Genomic DNA, 13,948 nt, shown 5'->3' with positions numbered 1-13,948 from the left:
TTAGATGTTGCCCCACTCAATGAGAATATTTCTCAAATTCCTAGTGCACTTCTGGTCCCCTATTCAGGTGATGGGTTTTCCTCTGCATTTTTTTTTTTTTTTGTTCCTCTTTGGCCCAGAAGTGTTTCCTTGCTGAACCTCAGAATCTCCCCCAGATGTATCCACCCCACAACCCTACTTCAAGAAATTCTTAGTCCTTACTCTTCACAATAACAAAGCACCATATCTCAAGATTTTATTTACTTTTTGGCATTGAAAAATACTGCCATTACAGCAACTGTAAGCTTGTTCTTTTATGTGCTATCATGGTTTATGCAACAGCCAATACTTTGAACGGGGAGCTCCAATCCTGATAACCAACCACCCTCCCAACCACTGGCACGGGCACAGGAATCTGGCAGGAACAGCTCACCAGGGCTGTGGTTAAAGACTTGCACCAAAAAAAAACCCTGGAAAAGGCAGCCTAATTTGTGTGTTGCATTCACCAGAGTGACCTATTTTGCAACTGTAATGGAAAACGGGAGATCTTTGCTCTGCCCCTGAATCAGGAGCAAGGACCTGCACAGAGGGTGGGGCAGGTGACAATCCAAACACCCAAAAGAGAGAGCTGGAACTTCACTGCAGGGGTCCAGCTCAGTGGGTGTGAGCAGGGGGGGAAATACAAATGGAAATACTACAGAAATAATACAGAAAGGGTATCCTAGAATGGTTTGGGTTAGAAGGGACCTTTGAACACCATCCTGTCCAACCCTTGGCAGTGAGCAGGGACACCTTCTACTGGATCAGGTTACTCCAAGCCCCACCCAAACTGGCTTTGAATGTTCTCAGGAATGTGGCATGTATCATCTCTCTGGGCACCCTGTGCCAATGTTTCCTCACCCTCATTAACAACTTCCTTGTTTAAATGAAAGGTTATGATGAAGGAGTAACATAGTTCCTTTTTTTTTTTTTTCCTATACAGAATTGTAGAATAATTTTGATTGAAAAGACCTTGAAGATCATCAAGTCCAAGTGTTCACCCAGCACTGCCAAAGCCACCATTAACTGAATGAGCTGGAGAAAGGATTTTGCTAAACTTAACTGCATCTTTGTAAAAAGAATTTTAAGACTATGACATGATCCAGGTCTAACTGACTTTACACATACTTAAATTCCAAGCAGAAATATCTTGTTGTCTTCTTACTTGCTCTTCCCATCACATTGGTTTTGCTTCTTCCAGGATGATAAGTTCTGTCCAGCAAAACACCAAAACATGCATTTGGTTAATACTTCCCGTGGTTCTGCTGACCCAGCTTGTTTCAACTTCAACCACTGCTCCTGTCATCTGCTGGTTTCAGGGCAGGATAACCTGCTCCTTCTGACACCTTAAGTTTTAGCTTTCATGTTTTTCAGATTCTGTGCTGCCTAGGGCTGTAGTTCTGAGCCTCATATTAAGTGTTGGTCAGCTCTCTTCACAGAGTAGGTAGACAAAACAAATCCTTTTCCTGCTGAAGACCAAGGACAATGAGTACAACTTTCAGGCCCAAAAGCATAAACAACGGTGGACTGAAGAGAGAAAACAAGAAGGATGGGACCTCACAACCTGAAGCTGTAATTGGACAATTAAACCCCAATATGCAAATGGACCAAAACTTATAAAAATGTAAGACCTCGTGACTGGTGGCCCATTTTTGTGACCATTCTTAGTCCACCTTGGGTGTAGCCCTGGTCAGGCTCTTGTCCTGCCCAAGGTGTATCCTAAAGGCCTTTCAATAAATATCTACTTTATTCTCTAGCTCTGTCCAGTCTCTGTTTCAGGTCAGCCTTCCCAAGGCATCACTTCCAGGAACCAGGGAATTAGACACCCACTATTTATACTCTGGTACCTCAAAGTGTTCTGCCCATGCAGATAATCTCCTGCAGCTGCCACAGATTGGCTGAGGCAGCCAAGCTGGAGTTAGCTCTCACTGCCCTAGAAGAAACAATCAACTCATCACATTTGGGGTAACAACTACAGCAACAGTAACCATTAAAATGCAAACACTTGTTTTCAGAAGTTTAAGGTACTTCTTGAATGTGAGACATTAAACATTTATAGCAGCTTTAACTTGGATGCTTACCCATTTTAAACATAAAGAAACAATTGAACCAGTGGCACTAATTATTTAAGCTCAAACAAGTGTCATGGTACTTTGATTTTTTTATTATTATCATAGGATTTATCTAATAGTCCCTGAAATATACACACCCAAGATATATATATGAGACCTTTGTATAATGATAATTTATTTTAAAAATGCAGTAAACAATATATATTTAAAATTTGGATTTTTGTCCCCTCCTAAACTCTCATAAAGACAGCAACCAAAAAACTGAGAAAATCAGAGTGCCTTTGAAGATATTTAATTAAAATCTAATCCCACATTCTTAAGGGTTCACATAAATTAGGCTGTCATTCAGATTTATGCATTTCCATTTGCATATTGCATACAATTCATCAATTACTGGTGTTTGAAGGCAGCGTCGTTCCCGGGGAGCGCCGCTGCCAACAGGCACCCAGCAACGCTCCAGAGGCGCCCGCGGGCCCGGGGACAGCCACTTCCATATGGCTGATTCTCCTCTGCCTCACAGGCCACCCCCAGCCCCTCACACACCTCCTCTCAGCGGGATGGATCCCACTCGGCTCAATCTGTCACCCGGAGACCAACATTTGGGGGGTCCTGGAGCAACCCGACCAGAGCCAGCATTCCTTGTGCCATGGAATGCTCCTGAGCTTCCTGGCTCTGCTGGAGGCAGCCAGGCCCCTCTCTCCTGGACTTTCTCAAACAAAATCACAGAACCACACAATCACATTTATTCAGATCCATCAAGTCTGACAGCTCCCCCAGCACTGCCACAGCCACCACTAACCCATGTCCCCAAGTGCCACATCCACACAGCTTTTAAACCCCTCCAGGGATGGCTTCTGCTTGCTGATTACTAATAAGTAATAAATACTGCCAGGAGGCATTTCTGGCTTCCTCATTGCTCACAAAACTCTTTTTGTACCATTAAGGGCCACGCTAAGTTAGAACAAAATATTTCCTTTAACTGTTCAAAAATATTTATCCAAGTTTATACATTTTTGAATGTTTTCTGACCTAGGAAATTTTCCCAGTAATTTTCTATAACTTTTAAACATACTTACATAAACACATCTCATATACATGTGGGTAACATTTCCTTTTAAGAGCATCATTACCTGAAGAAGAATATATCCGTAACTGCTTTATACTCCAGAATTTGTGTGAGCAACTCCAGCATTGGAGCAGAGCTGGCACATCCAAGTGCCCAAACAAACATCTAACATTTCCTGGCCTATCTGAACCATGGTCCCTCATCCCTACAGCTGTCTCATGGATGTCTGTACATCCACAGCCCAGTATCATCTTCCTTGCTCCTACATCTACAATAGTTTGATGACAGGACAGCAGTGATTCAACAAAGAACTCAAGAAACTGAGAGAACACAACCAACACGCAAACAACAGGCTCAGAAAAGTATCAAACCCAACACTGATTCACATATCCTGCTTCTACATCCTGCTTTATGCTCTTTTTTTGGAGCTTAGACAATGACCTTTAAGCATCTAACACTGGGAACACAAGGTAGCTTATGACTTGAAAATTAATCTGTGAAACAAATCTATGTATCTGTAATTAGATTAGTTTTTCAACAGCTTGTCACAATGACGTGGGAGTCTCAGTAAAACCTCCATTGTGCAGTTTCTTTGCTCACTCAGTTCATCTTGCTCTGCTATTTTAGGCCATGGAGTGTGTGGAACAAAGGTCCACGTCAGTGGTGGTGATTTCCTGCTCATCCAAAAACCACAGCAATGCTTCATGGAAGAGCAACAGCAAAATGTTATGTTCTTCTTTGGCTGTTCATTTTTGAATATTCCACTAACACACTGATTATAAATGTACCAAAGGACAGAAATACCAACTAAAGGTGGTGTTTCCCTCCCACAGCTCTTGCACCTCAGCACTGACCTGCCACACATCTGCTAGCCCAGCCCAAGACCTTTTAGGGCCAACTCTGATAACTGCACCAAGCAGAACATGTGAAACTACTCAACTTCATTAACTGCAGCCTCAAGCAGGTCTCAAATTCACATCTCCAAAGGGGAAAGGCTACAGCAATAACCACTTGTTACAGTCTTGTTACTAAGCTAATGCTCATCTCTTACACCCACTGAGATTTTGCTCCATTTATTGTATGCCTTCTATTATATGATTAAAACTATCCTAGTACTTCTGTTCTTCCATCAAATGTTTTAAAAATTTACTTTAAACAGTTTGTTTCCGCTTAGCAGTGAGCTGCTATTAAAGCCACTGCATAAATATAAATTCACAACAATTTGTGGATATCTTATGATTTTATTATGTTTGCATAACCTAACAGAATTAATTGAGTTATGGAATAAAGAATAAATCGCACAGCTGATGTCAGCACCAATTTCTCAGTGACTCTGATGAGAGGTGATGTAGTTCTACCTATGCTGAGGAGTTGACCTACTGAAGCAACCATGGAACACAACATTGTCCATTTATTAATTTCCCTTTAAAAACAGAACACTTCACTGTGCTTCCAGGATTTTCACAAGCAATAAATCCACTTTTACAATGCAAAGATATCCCACTTCAAAATTCCATACACCTTGTGGATTGAGAGATTTGTCTGTTTCAAGGGACAACCAGACACAGGTTATGTACTTTTTCATACACTCAACTGCCTCACCTGGAAAATTTTTGACAACTGAAGAATTACTGGGATTCTTAAAAATCCCAAGAAAGCAATGCTGAGATGATTGGTTTGGGAAGTTTTTTGAGTTCCCACTTTTCAGCATCGATTTCACTTTCTGTCTTCTCTTAATTCTCTTTTAACTTGAATTTAAGAGAAACAGGTGGGAAGGGAAGGAATTGTTTCAACATCAGTCATCACTTCAAAAGTATATATCAGAAAAAAAACCAAAACAACAAACCAAAGATTTCTATATCATTAACAGTCCATGAAACATGAGATGTCCATACACAACAACCACCAAGCCATGACATCTCCCACTGGTGACACACCAGAGGTTTGGAATCCCACCAGCACCCGAGTGCCACCATGGCTCCAGGATGCGCTCAGCTGCTGGCATCCCATCCTCCCAGCCCCTTCATCCCAGAGGTTCTATCACCACTGCCTGCAGTGACTGACACGTTTTCCTTGCTGCTGTTTTATAAACACGCTGCGTAATGACGGCATTTCGCTGGGGGCTGGGCACTTCTCTGTGACACCTTGTCACAACACAGGAGTGGCACAGGCACACTCCCAACCCTCCCCAGAGCTCCATCTCACATGAGAGGTTCCCAAGCAGCTCTCAGAATAGCTGCACTATTAGAAATAGTGCATGGAATAGCTGCACTGTGCAGAAAAACTCCAGAACTTGGAATTTTCTAACCTACTGGTAATTATTTCTGTGTGTAACTATTCAAATGTAATTATACACACTGCATGTAAGGAGACAAAACATGTCCTAAAATGAATCTGTGAGATGATCAATGTACAGAGGTGACATACACCAGAGGAAAAACCAGCAGTAAAAGGTACATGACTTCATGCATTAATTGAATTATTAATATTGACTGCCCTGAAAGTTTTCCTGTCTTGCTGTTGTACAGTTCATTGCAAAAAAAACCTCGATAACATCTGTCCCACAGTAGCTCCTAAATAATTAGTCTATTTTAATTAAAGTTTGACATAGTTTCTAGAACTGGTACCCTCTGGCATGTGTGGGAAGTTGGCAGAGAGCTCCACTCACCTCGCACAGAGTGACTGGATTCGCATTGTGTCTACAGCTCAACAGGAAAAAACTGAAAATCTGGGGCTCTCAAGTGATGTTCAAGACAAAAATCGTGGAAAAAGGTCACTGCTCAGCACCCCTCAGCTTCCTGGGCAGACAGCAGCAGCCTTTGGCAGGATGCTAAGCTCTGCAGGCTCATCCTTGTGCCCACTGGACATGGCCAGCTGTGACCACCAGCCCTGACCACAGCATTCCCAAGGGCCTGAACCACACTCTGCCTGCAGATCTGACTTATGGCACCACAAAATAGGATTTTTGCCATTTCTCCAGAGTGCATCTTCCCTTCTCCTAACCAAACATCATAGATTTGTGTGAAACCCACTCCTCATGTACCAACTCTGCTTTGACTGCCCTGTCCAGTCACTGAGGACAGCTCAGTTTGGTGTTTCACTACCACCTCTATCCCCCTGTTTGTTAACAAAAGCTGTTTGCCCTAAATCCTTACAAGAAGCTGCATGATGAGCAAATGGCACTGACTTCTCCTTCATCCAGCACAGCCTCTGGGAATTGATCTTTCTTCACATGAAGTTGTGAACTGGTAAAAGAGGGGGGAGAAAGTCATTTAAACCATCATTGGACTGGAAGGTGACAAACATCTGGCTTCAAAACAGAAAAATAAACCTGCTCTAAATTAATAGCCTTCCATATGTTAATGCACCTCAGATTTTTACTGTATACACATTAAACTGAAGTTTTTAAAATTTAAATAATGTTAAACCACATCTACAATTTCCCTCTGATAGCTGGAACAGACAGATAGTTCAAGACATAACTTCCCATCAGAAGACAGCTCCTCTGGTTCCTCAAGTACTTCACCCTGCAGTTCTGTCAGGAAAAGCCTTGCTGGGTTTCACCTTCAAAATTTCTCCCTCAGGAAAAAAAAATGAACTAATGGTGAACCCTCACGGGTAACCGTCAAAGTAAGTCTGCAACCTCAGATGTCCAAGATGCCTGTTACTAAATTATGTGTGTCTCTTACAACAGCAATTTTCAGAAATGTGTCATTTTGCCTGTATAATTGTGACAAGGAAGTACATTTGTAGGTATTCCAATTTTCTCTACTTTCAAACTAATTTTTACATTTCAGTTTTCATTTTTCAATTAAAGACTAAAGTCTAAGCTGGCTATAGATTACCACTGAGATTCTGGACTGGTCAGCTGCCAGTTCAAGCCATCAGTGTTCCTTTCTGTTGACGAAAAAACCCTATACAGTCATTTTTAGAACAATTTCTAAATTTTTAATGTTTGATGCACATAAAGGATGTAATGCAGAAAGTGATCAGAAGATACAGTAGAACTAAACATCACTCAGAACTGTACACCCATTTTACTTATTCCTTTACCTGAGAAAACTGAAGAAATTCATCTTTATAATCTTTGGAAAATTACTTGTTTTATATAATTACAGAAATTAAGTGCAGTAGTGTTACCAAAAAATCAGAAAATCATATAGCAGTAGTTATGCTAAGGCTTCTTGGCTAGCATTAGGGCACAAGGCCTTGGGAAAGTAGCCTGGGAATATGCTGGGTCTGTGGAAACAATAATCAAAGGGATTAGCAAAGCATGAAGAACATGCTGTAAGGGAAAACCGTCTTAAAGATAAAGTTTGAAATATTACTAGGAGGGGGTCTAGTGACGGGGGAAGGTAAATTTTGGTAATTAACCTATAGTTTTAAATAAGACAAGCATGTAGAATTTATTACTTTAGAAGCCTGTTACCTAGTAGCTGAACGTCATTGCTTTATCAAAATTTTTTTGTTTGTAATCTTTGTAAAAAGGTATAAAAACCTGAGTCTTGATGAGGGTCTTTGGGAATCCTGATTTGGGACGTTGGTCCCCAGGTCCCCGGGCCCCGAATAAAGCACGACATAAACTGACTCCTTGTTAGTTTGTGTTTTAACTTCGTTCCGGGCAACAGTTTTCTGGCGACCGCGGCAGGACTCCGAAGGCTGCTGGGGCGGTTCGCGAGCTGATCAACTCCACGCCGGCACCAGGTGATTTCTGGGGAGACATCAACCCGTGCCCGACCCCGCGCCTGACGGACGACTGTGAGGTAAGCCCGACAAGTGCTTTATTCCTCTAATAAGGGTGTCGCCCTATAAGACGGGAGAGTAATTCCCGCAGGGCTGGGTAAAAAGACGTCTGTGGTTGTGGTAAAAGCCTAGGCGCTGGCCGTAAGACACGGCAAGGAAGCTGTGCAGGACCAGCACTTGCCGCTCGCAGTGACGAGAAAAGGCAAGAATTGGTGGAATTGGTGGAATAATCAAGTTGTGTGAGTGAGATAATAAAATTGTGAGTGAGTGTTTGTTGATTAAGTGTGCCATGATGCCGTTTAAAAACTTCAAAGCATTGGCGTCCGTAGGTATGGAGATCCCCGATGATTCTCCACTTGGATGCTTGCTGAAAAATTGGAAAGTGGGTAATTTTGGGCAAGAACTGTGCAAAAAGAAATTAATGGACTATTGTAATCATGTTTGGCCACAATATGAGACTGGGGGAATGCAATGGCCCCGGAATGGTACTTTGAATTCTGATATTATTACTCCTTTGATGCACTTTTTGCGGAATAATGAGAAATGAGATGAGATACCGTATTTGGATTTGTTTTATTATTTGCAAGGAAAGCCGGAGTGGCAGAAAGAGTGTGGTTTGTTGGTGTTGAACGTTACTGCAGATGACAAATGTTTAGGTTGTAAAAGCAGGGAAAATTGTAAGTGCTGTTCTGTCACATTCAAAGAACCTGAGGAGGATGTTTCAATGCTGGTAGCACCCAGTGCTCCTCCTCTGGAATCTTCAGATGAGGGGGATTCAGAGGAAGAGGACGGTAGAGAGAAAATGAGGGAAAAGGAAAAGCCTAGAACTCCTTTATCGGAAAGGACCAGGAGAGGTCAGGTAGGAGGAAAAGGGGGGAGGATGGTACAACCCTCTTTGATGGCTCCTTTGCGAGAAGCGGTAGGACCGCAGGGGGACAGGATAATGGTAAAAGTGCCCTTTTCCCCGAATGATTTAATGATTTGGAAACAATCAGCTGGTTCGTATCGCGAGGACCCGGATCGGGTTGCACGAGTGGTAAAAATGGTTATAAAGACTCAAAACCCTGACTGGAATGATTTGCAGGTATTGTTAGATACAGTTATGGACTCCACTGAAAAAGAAATGGTATTTAGAGTAATGTCTGAAAAGGCTCGGGAAATGCTACGATTGCGGGTAGCGGATGGCACTTTAAATGATTTAGTGCCCAGGGAGGATCCGGAGTGGGATCCCAATTCGACCGGAGGATACCAGAGGTTGAAGGCTTACCAGGAATTATTGATTGAAGGGGTACGGGCGGGGATCCCAAAAACATTAAATTGGTCAAAGTTGTATTCGGTGCGGCAGGAAAAGAACGAGTCCCCATCGGCTTTTCTGGAACAGTTGAAAGAGGTTGCTAGGCGATTTACTAATTTAGAAGTAGAGGAGGAATCAGGGAAGTTACAGCTGGCATTGATATTCATAGGACAGTCACAGGAGGATATAAGGAAGAAATTACAAAAGTTGGAAGGGGAAGAAACTCGGAATTTGGAGAAATTGTTGGAAGTGGCGTGGAAGGTGTATAATAATCGTGAAAAGGAAACTGCTAAAAGACAGCAAGCTAGCATTTTGGCTGTGTTGCAGCAAGCTGCTGAAGGAACTTTCCGAGGGAGAGGAAGAGGCCGTGGTAGGGGCAGAAGAGGAATGGATATGGTGGCAAATGGTGGGAGAGGGGGATTTGGAATGGCAGGGCAGACTGAGGGACGATCGAGACTGGGATTTGACCAGTGTGCCCTATGCAAAAATCGAGGACATTGGAAGAATGAATGCCCCCTTAATGGAGGTATGGGAGATAACGGGGTGGTGTCCATGGGGAGTCCGGGCCAACTGAGTGACGGGAGTCCTTTCCAAAGAGGACCGCAAGGTGTCGCTCAAGCCTTTATGATCAGAAGCTATCAGAACCAGAGCTGACTAGACCGAGATTTAAAAGTAATTTTGGAAATAGAGGGGGAACCACTGGAATTTCGGGTAGATACGGGAGCCACATACTCAGCTATAAACACACAGGTCGGGCCATTAAGTGATTCTAAAATCCAAGTGGTTGGGGTAACAGGTCAAATAGAAGAACGACCATTTTTGCGACCTGTGGACATTAAATTTGGGGGGAAAGAATTTAACCACCAGTTTTTGTATATGCCCAATAGCCCTGAATCTTTATTAGGAAGGGACTTGCTGTCTGTGTTGCAAGCAAAAATAACATTTGAAAAAGGAAGGGCGAAATTAGAAATACCAGAAGAAAACATATCTAAATTGTTTTTGGTTAGGGAAGTGGAGTCAGTAGAAGTCCCCAAAGAAATAGAGTTGGCTGTGGTCCCCTGGGTATGGGAAACAGGTATTCCGGGAAAATCTAAGGCTGCACAACCAGTAGTAGTGGAATTAAAAGAAGGAGCCAGCCCAGTAAGAATAAAGCAATATCCTTTAAAATTGGAAGCAAAGAAAGGAGTGGCCCCGATGATATCCCAATTCCTGACCATAGGTATTTTGCAGGAATGTGAATCTGAGTTTAATACTCCCATTTTCCCAGTAAGAAAACCAAATGGTAAATATAGGTTAGTCCAGGATCTAAGGGCCATTAATAATATCACTAAGGACATTCATCCAGTGGTGGCTAATCCTTATACCTTGTTAACATCTGTGTCAGAAAAATTTCAGTGGTTCTCAGTAATTCATTTAAAGGACGCGTTCTTCTGCATCCCTTTGGCATTTCAAAGCAGGAAATATTTTGCTTTCGAGTGGGAAGACCCAGAGACAGGGAGGAAGAAACAACTCACTTGGTGTCGTCTGCCTCAAGGATTCAAAAACTCACCTACAATATTTGGGAATCAATTGGCTCGGGAATTAGAAGAATGGAAGACAACACAGGTAAAGGAGTCACCTTTCTCATTTGTGATTTTGCAATATGTAGATGATATTTTTCTTGCTACTGCAGATAAGGAGATTTGTTTGAAGTTGACCATCGATCTGCTGAACATGCTAGGTCAGGCTGGATACCGGGTGTCCAAAGAGAAAGCGCAACTGGTAAGACCACAAGTTATCTACTTAGGATGTGAAATTTCTCAAGGAGTGCGTAAGTTGGGGGTCAATCGAATTCAGACTATCTGTGCTATCCCGACCCCACGAAATCATCAGGAATTGAGGTCATTCTTGGGAATGGTGGGGTGGTGCAGGTTGTGGATCCCTGATTTTGGATTAAAGGCCAAACCTCTCTACGAGGCTGTGAAAAATCCCGAACTGAAATGGGGCAAGATCGAGGAAAAAGCATTCCAGGCCCTCAAACAGGCACTGAGAGAAGCTCCGGCACTGGGATTGCCTGACCTCAATAAAGATTTTCAACTCTATGTGACCGAGAGGCAGAAATTGGCATTGGGAGTGCTCACCCAAAAATTGGGATCATGGAAACGCCCGGTAGGATACTTTTCCAAACAATTGGACTCAGTTAGTGCTGGATGGCCAGGATGCTTGAGAGCAGTGGCCGCAACAGTACTATTGATACAAGAAGCCAGGAAATTAACTCTTGGAAGAAAAATGGAGGTATACGTTCCCCATATGGTGTTGACTGTTTTAGAACAAAAAGGGGGGCATTGGTTATCCTCAAGCCGGATGTTACAATACCAGGCATTGCTGAGAGAGCAGGATGATATTGAATTAAAATCGACTAATCATCTTAACCCAGCAGAATTTTTAAGAGCAGAAGAGGAAACTGGAGAACTGGCACATGACTGTGTGGAAGTCATTGAGCAAGTATATTGGGAACTGTTCACGGATGGATCAAGCTTTGTGGAGAATGGAACCAGGTATGCTGGGTATGCGGTGGTCACCTTGCAACAAGTGATAGAGGCCAAAGTTTTGCCTCCTGGGACCTCGGCCCAGAAGGCTGAAGTCTGGGCCCTAACACGTGCTCTCATATTAAGTCAAGGGAAGAGGGTAAACATATGGACAGATTCTAAATACGCCTTTGGGGTGGTACATGTACATGGTGCCCTTTGGAAAGAGAGGGGCCTGCTGAATTCTCAAGGATCATTAATTAAACACCGGGAAGAAGTAAAAGCTCTTTTAGAAGCTATCCATAAGCCACAGGCTGTTGCGGTGATGCATGTGAGAGGACACCGAAACGAGGAAGGGAAAGCATTCCAAGGGAATCAGTTCGCAGATCGGACGGTCAAGCAGGCAGCCCGAGAGGTATGGACTTAGTTGGTATTGCTGCCCACACGAATCAATCCAGCCATACCGTTTATGGATCAACGACCCCTCTACTCGCCAGATGATGAAAAATTGGCAGCATTTGTTCAAGCTCGGAAAAATTTAAGAGGATGGTATGTAACTTCTACTGGACAGGTGGTACTGCCTCAGAGGATCATGAAAACAGTTTTGGAAATAGAACATAATAAATGCCATTGGGGAGCAGAGGCGCTGATAAAATTTTCGAAAAATGAGATAATCTCTAACCAGATGCTAACAATGGCTAAAAGGATCAATGCTATGTGCCCTTTGTGTATTAAGAACAATCCGGTGGTAAGAAAACAGGTGCAAATGGGTAAAATACAAATTGGACCACAGCCTGGAGACTATTGGCAAGTAAACTTTTCTGAGTTACCTAAAGCACAGGGGTATAAATATTTGTTGGTTTATGTGTGTACCTTTTCGGGATGGCCAGAAGCTTTCCCTTGCAGAACAAATCAGGCTAAAGAAGTAGTTAAAACGTTATTGAGAGAAATAATCCCTAGATTTGGGGTGCCATTAGGGCTATCATCAGACAGGGGTCCTCATTTTGTGGCAGGAATTGTGCAGGAGATAGCTAGGATGTTGGGAATCATGTGGAACTTACATACTCCGTGGAGGCCTCAATCGAGTGGACAGGTAGAGAGGATGAATCAGACACTAAAAGGGCAGATCAAGAAAATATGCCAGGAAGCCAAAATCCAGTGGCCACAAGCTTTACCACTGGCCCTACTAAGAATAAGAATCAAATCGAGGGAAAAAGTTGGTGTAAGCCCATACGAGATTCTGTATGGCAAACCTTACCATGCATCCACCTATCAGGGAAACCCTCATTTGGTAGGAGATCAAGTGTTGATGAACTATGTGCTGTCACTAAACAAAACTCTTACAGCCGTTCGAGGAGCTCTGCAGTGGAACCGCCCATTGCCATTGGAAAATCCTGTTCACGACATTGTTCCCGGAGATCAGGTGTATGTGAAGAATTGGAACGCTGAGCCATTAAAAGAAACATGGGACGGTCCTCACCAGGTGATAATGACAACTTACACCGCAGTGAAGGTCGAAGGGATCGACAGTTGGATACACTATACCCGTGTAAAGAAGGCCCCGTCGAAATGGGAGGTGCAACCACTATCTGCTACCCGAATGGTGTTCAGAGCAAAACACTGATAACTGTGTTTTTGTATATTGCAAATCTGTCAAATGCTTTTGTGGTAGTGGATGTTCCTGAGCCTTTAGTGGTAATACCTGAAAATGCCACTCTGAAATTAACGTGTCTATTTTCTGACAATCAGGGAGCTGGATTCACTGACATAATTGCCGGATGGAGACGATCAGGAAAGGTAATAAAGGACGGAGTCACAAAATTTTGGGATGAGAATCAGCAAAGAGGGAATACTACCCTTCAAATACCTGGCATTCAGAGACATCAAGGTGGTCAATTTGCTTGTATCGTTTGGATAAGAAACAGTTTTGCATATGGGGATTTTGAAGTAAACGTTTTGGCTGAGGATGAGGCAGCAGTCGGAGATTACCCGATATCAGTAATACCTGTAAGTACCCGAGTAGATATATGGGATGGCCCTCCGTTGTGGATAAGCTGTATGTTCAGGTTAGAAAAGATTTGTAGGTGGGAGATACAGGTCAAATGGTGGAAACGGAATCAAGAACAAGGATGGGAAAGTCAAACAAAAGAGACAAGCTGGTGGTTGGAAGGAATGACAGGAAAAGGATGGTTGAATATCACTAATCCTCGAATAGGGGAGACAGAAGAACAATATTTGTGTGTAGTGT

At 42.9% G+C, this 13,948-nt stretch overlaps 2 protein-coding genes across 3 annotated transcripts in view; one reads left to right on the top strand and one right to left on the bottom strand.

The window, feature by feature from the left end:
* Positions 1-13,948, bottom strand: part of LOC136373467 (dachshund homolog 2-like) — a 326,642-nt gene that overhangs the window by 172,758 nt on the left and 139,936 nt on the right. The gene's annotated exons all lie outside the window — the stretch shown is intronic.
* On the top strand, positions 5,042-12,127 carry LOC136373421 (uncharacterized). Its single transcript, XM_066338322.1, has 4 exons — positions 5,042-5,098; positions 7,785-7,919; positions 10,648-10,798; positions 11,610-12,127. The coding sequence occupies exons 1-4, from the start codon at positions 5,042-5,044 to the stop codon at positions 12,125-12,127; spliced, it is 861 nt and encodes a 286-aa protein (XP_066194419.1).

The sequence above is a fragment of the Sylvia atricapilla genome, chromosome W, assembly GCF_009819655.1.
Source record: "Sylvia atricapilla isolate bSylAtr1 chromosome W, bSylAtr1.pri, whole genome shotgun sequence".
Classification (NCBI taxonomy): Eukaryota; Metazoa; Chordata; class Aves; order Passeriformes; family Sylviidae; genus Sylvia; species Sylvia atricapilla.
This window is presented reverse-complemented; position numbering and strand designations above follow the sequence as displayed.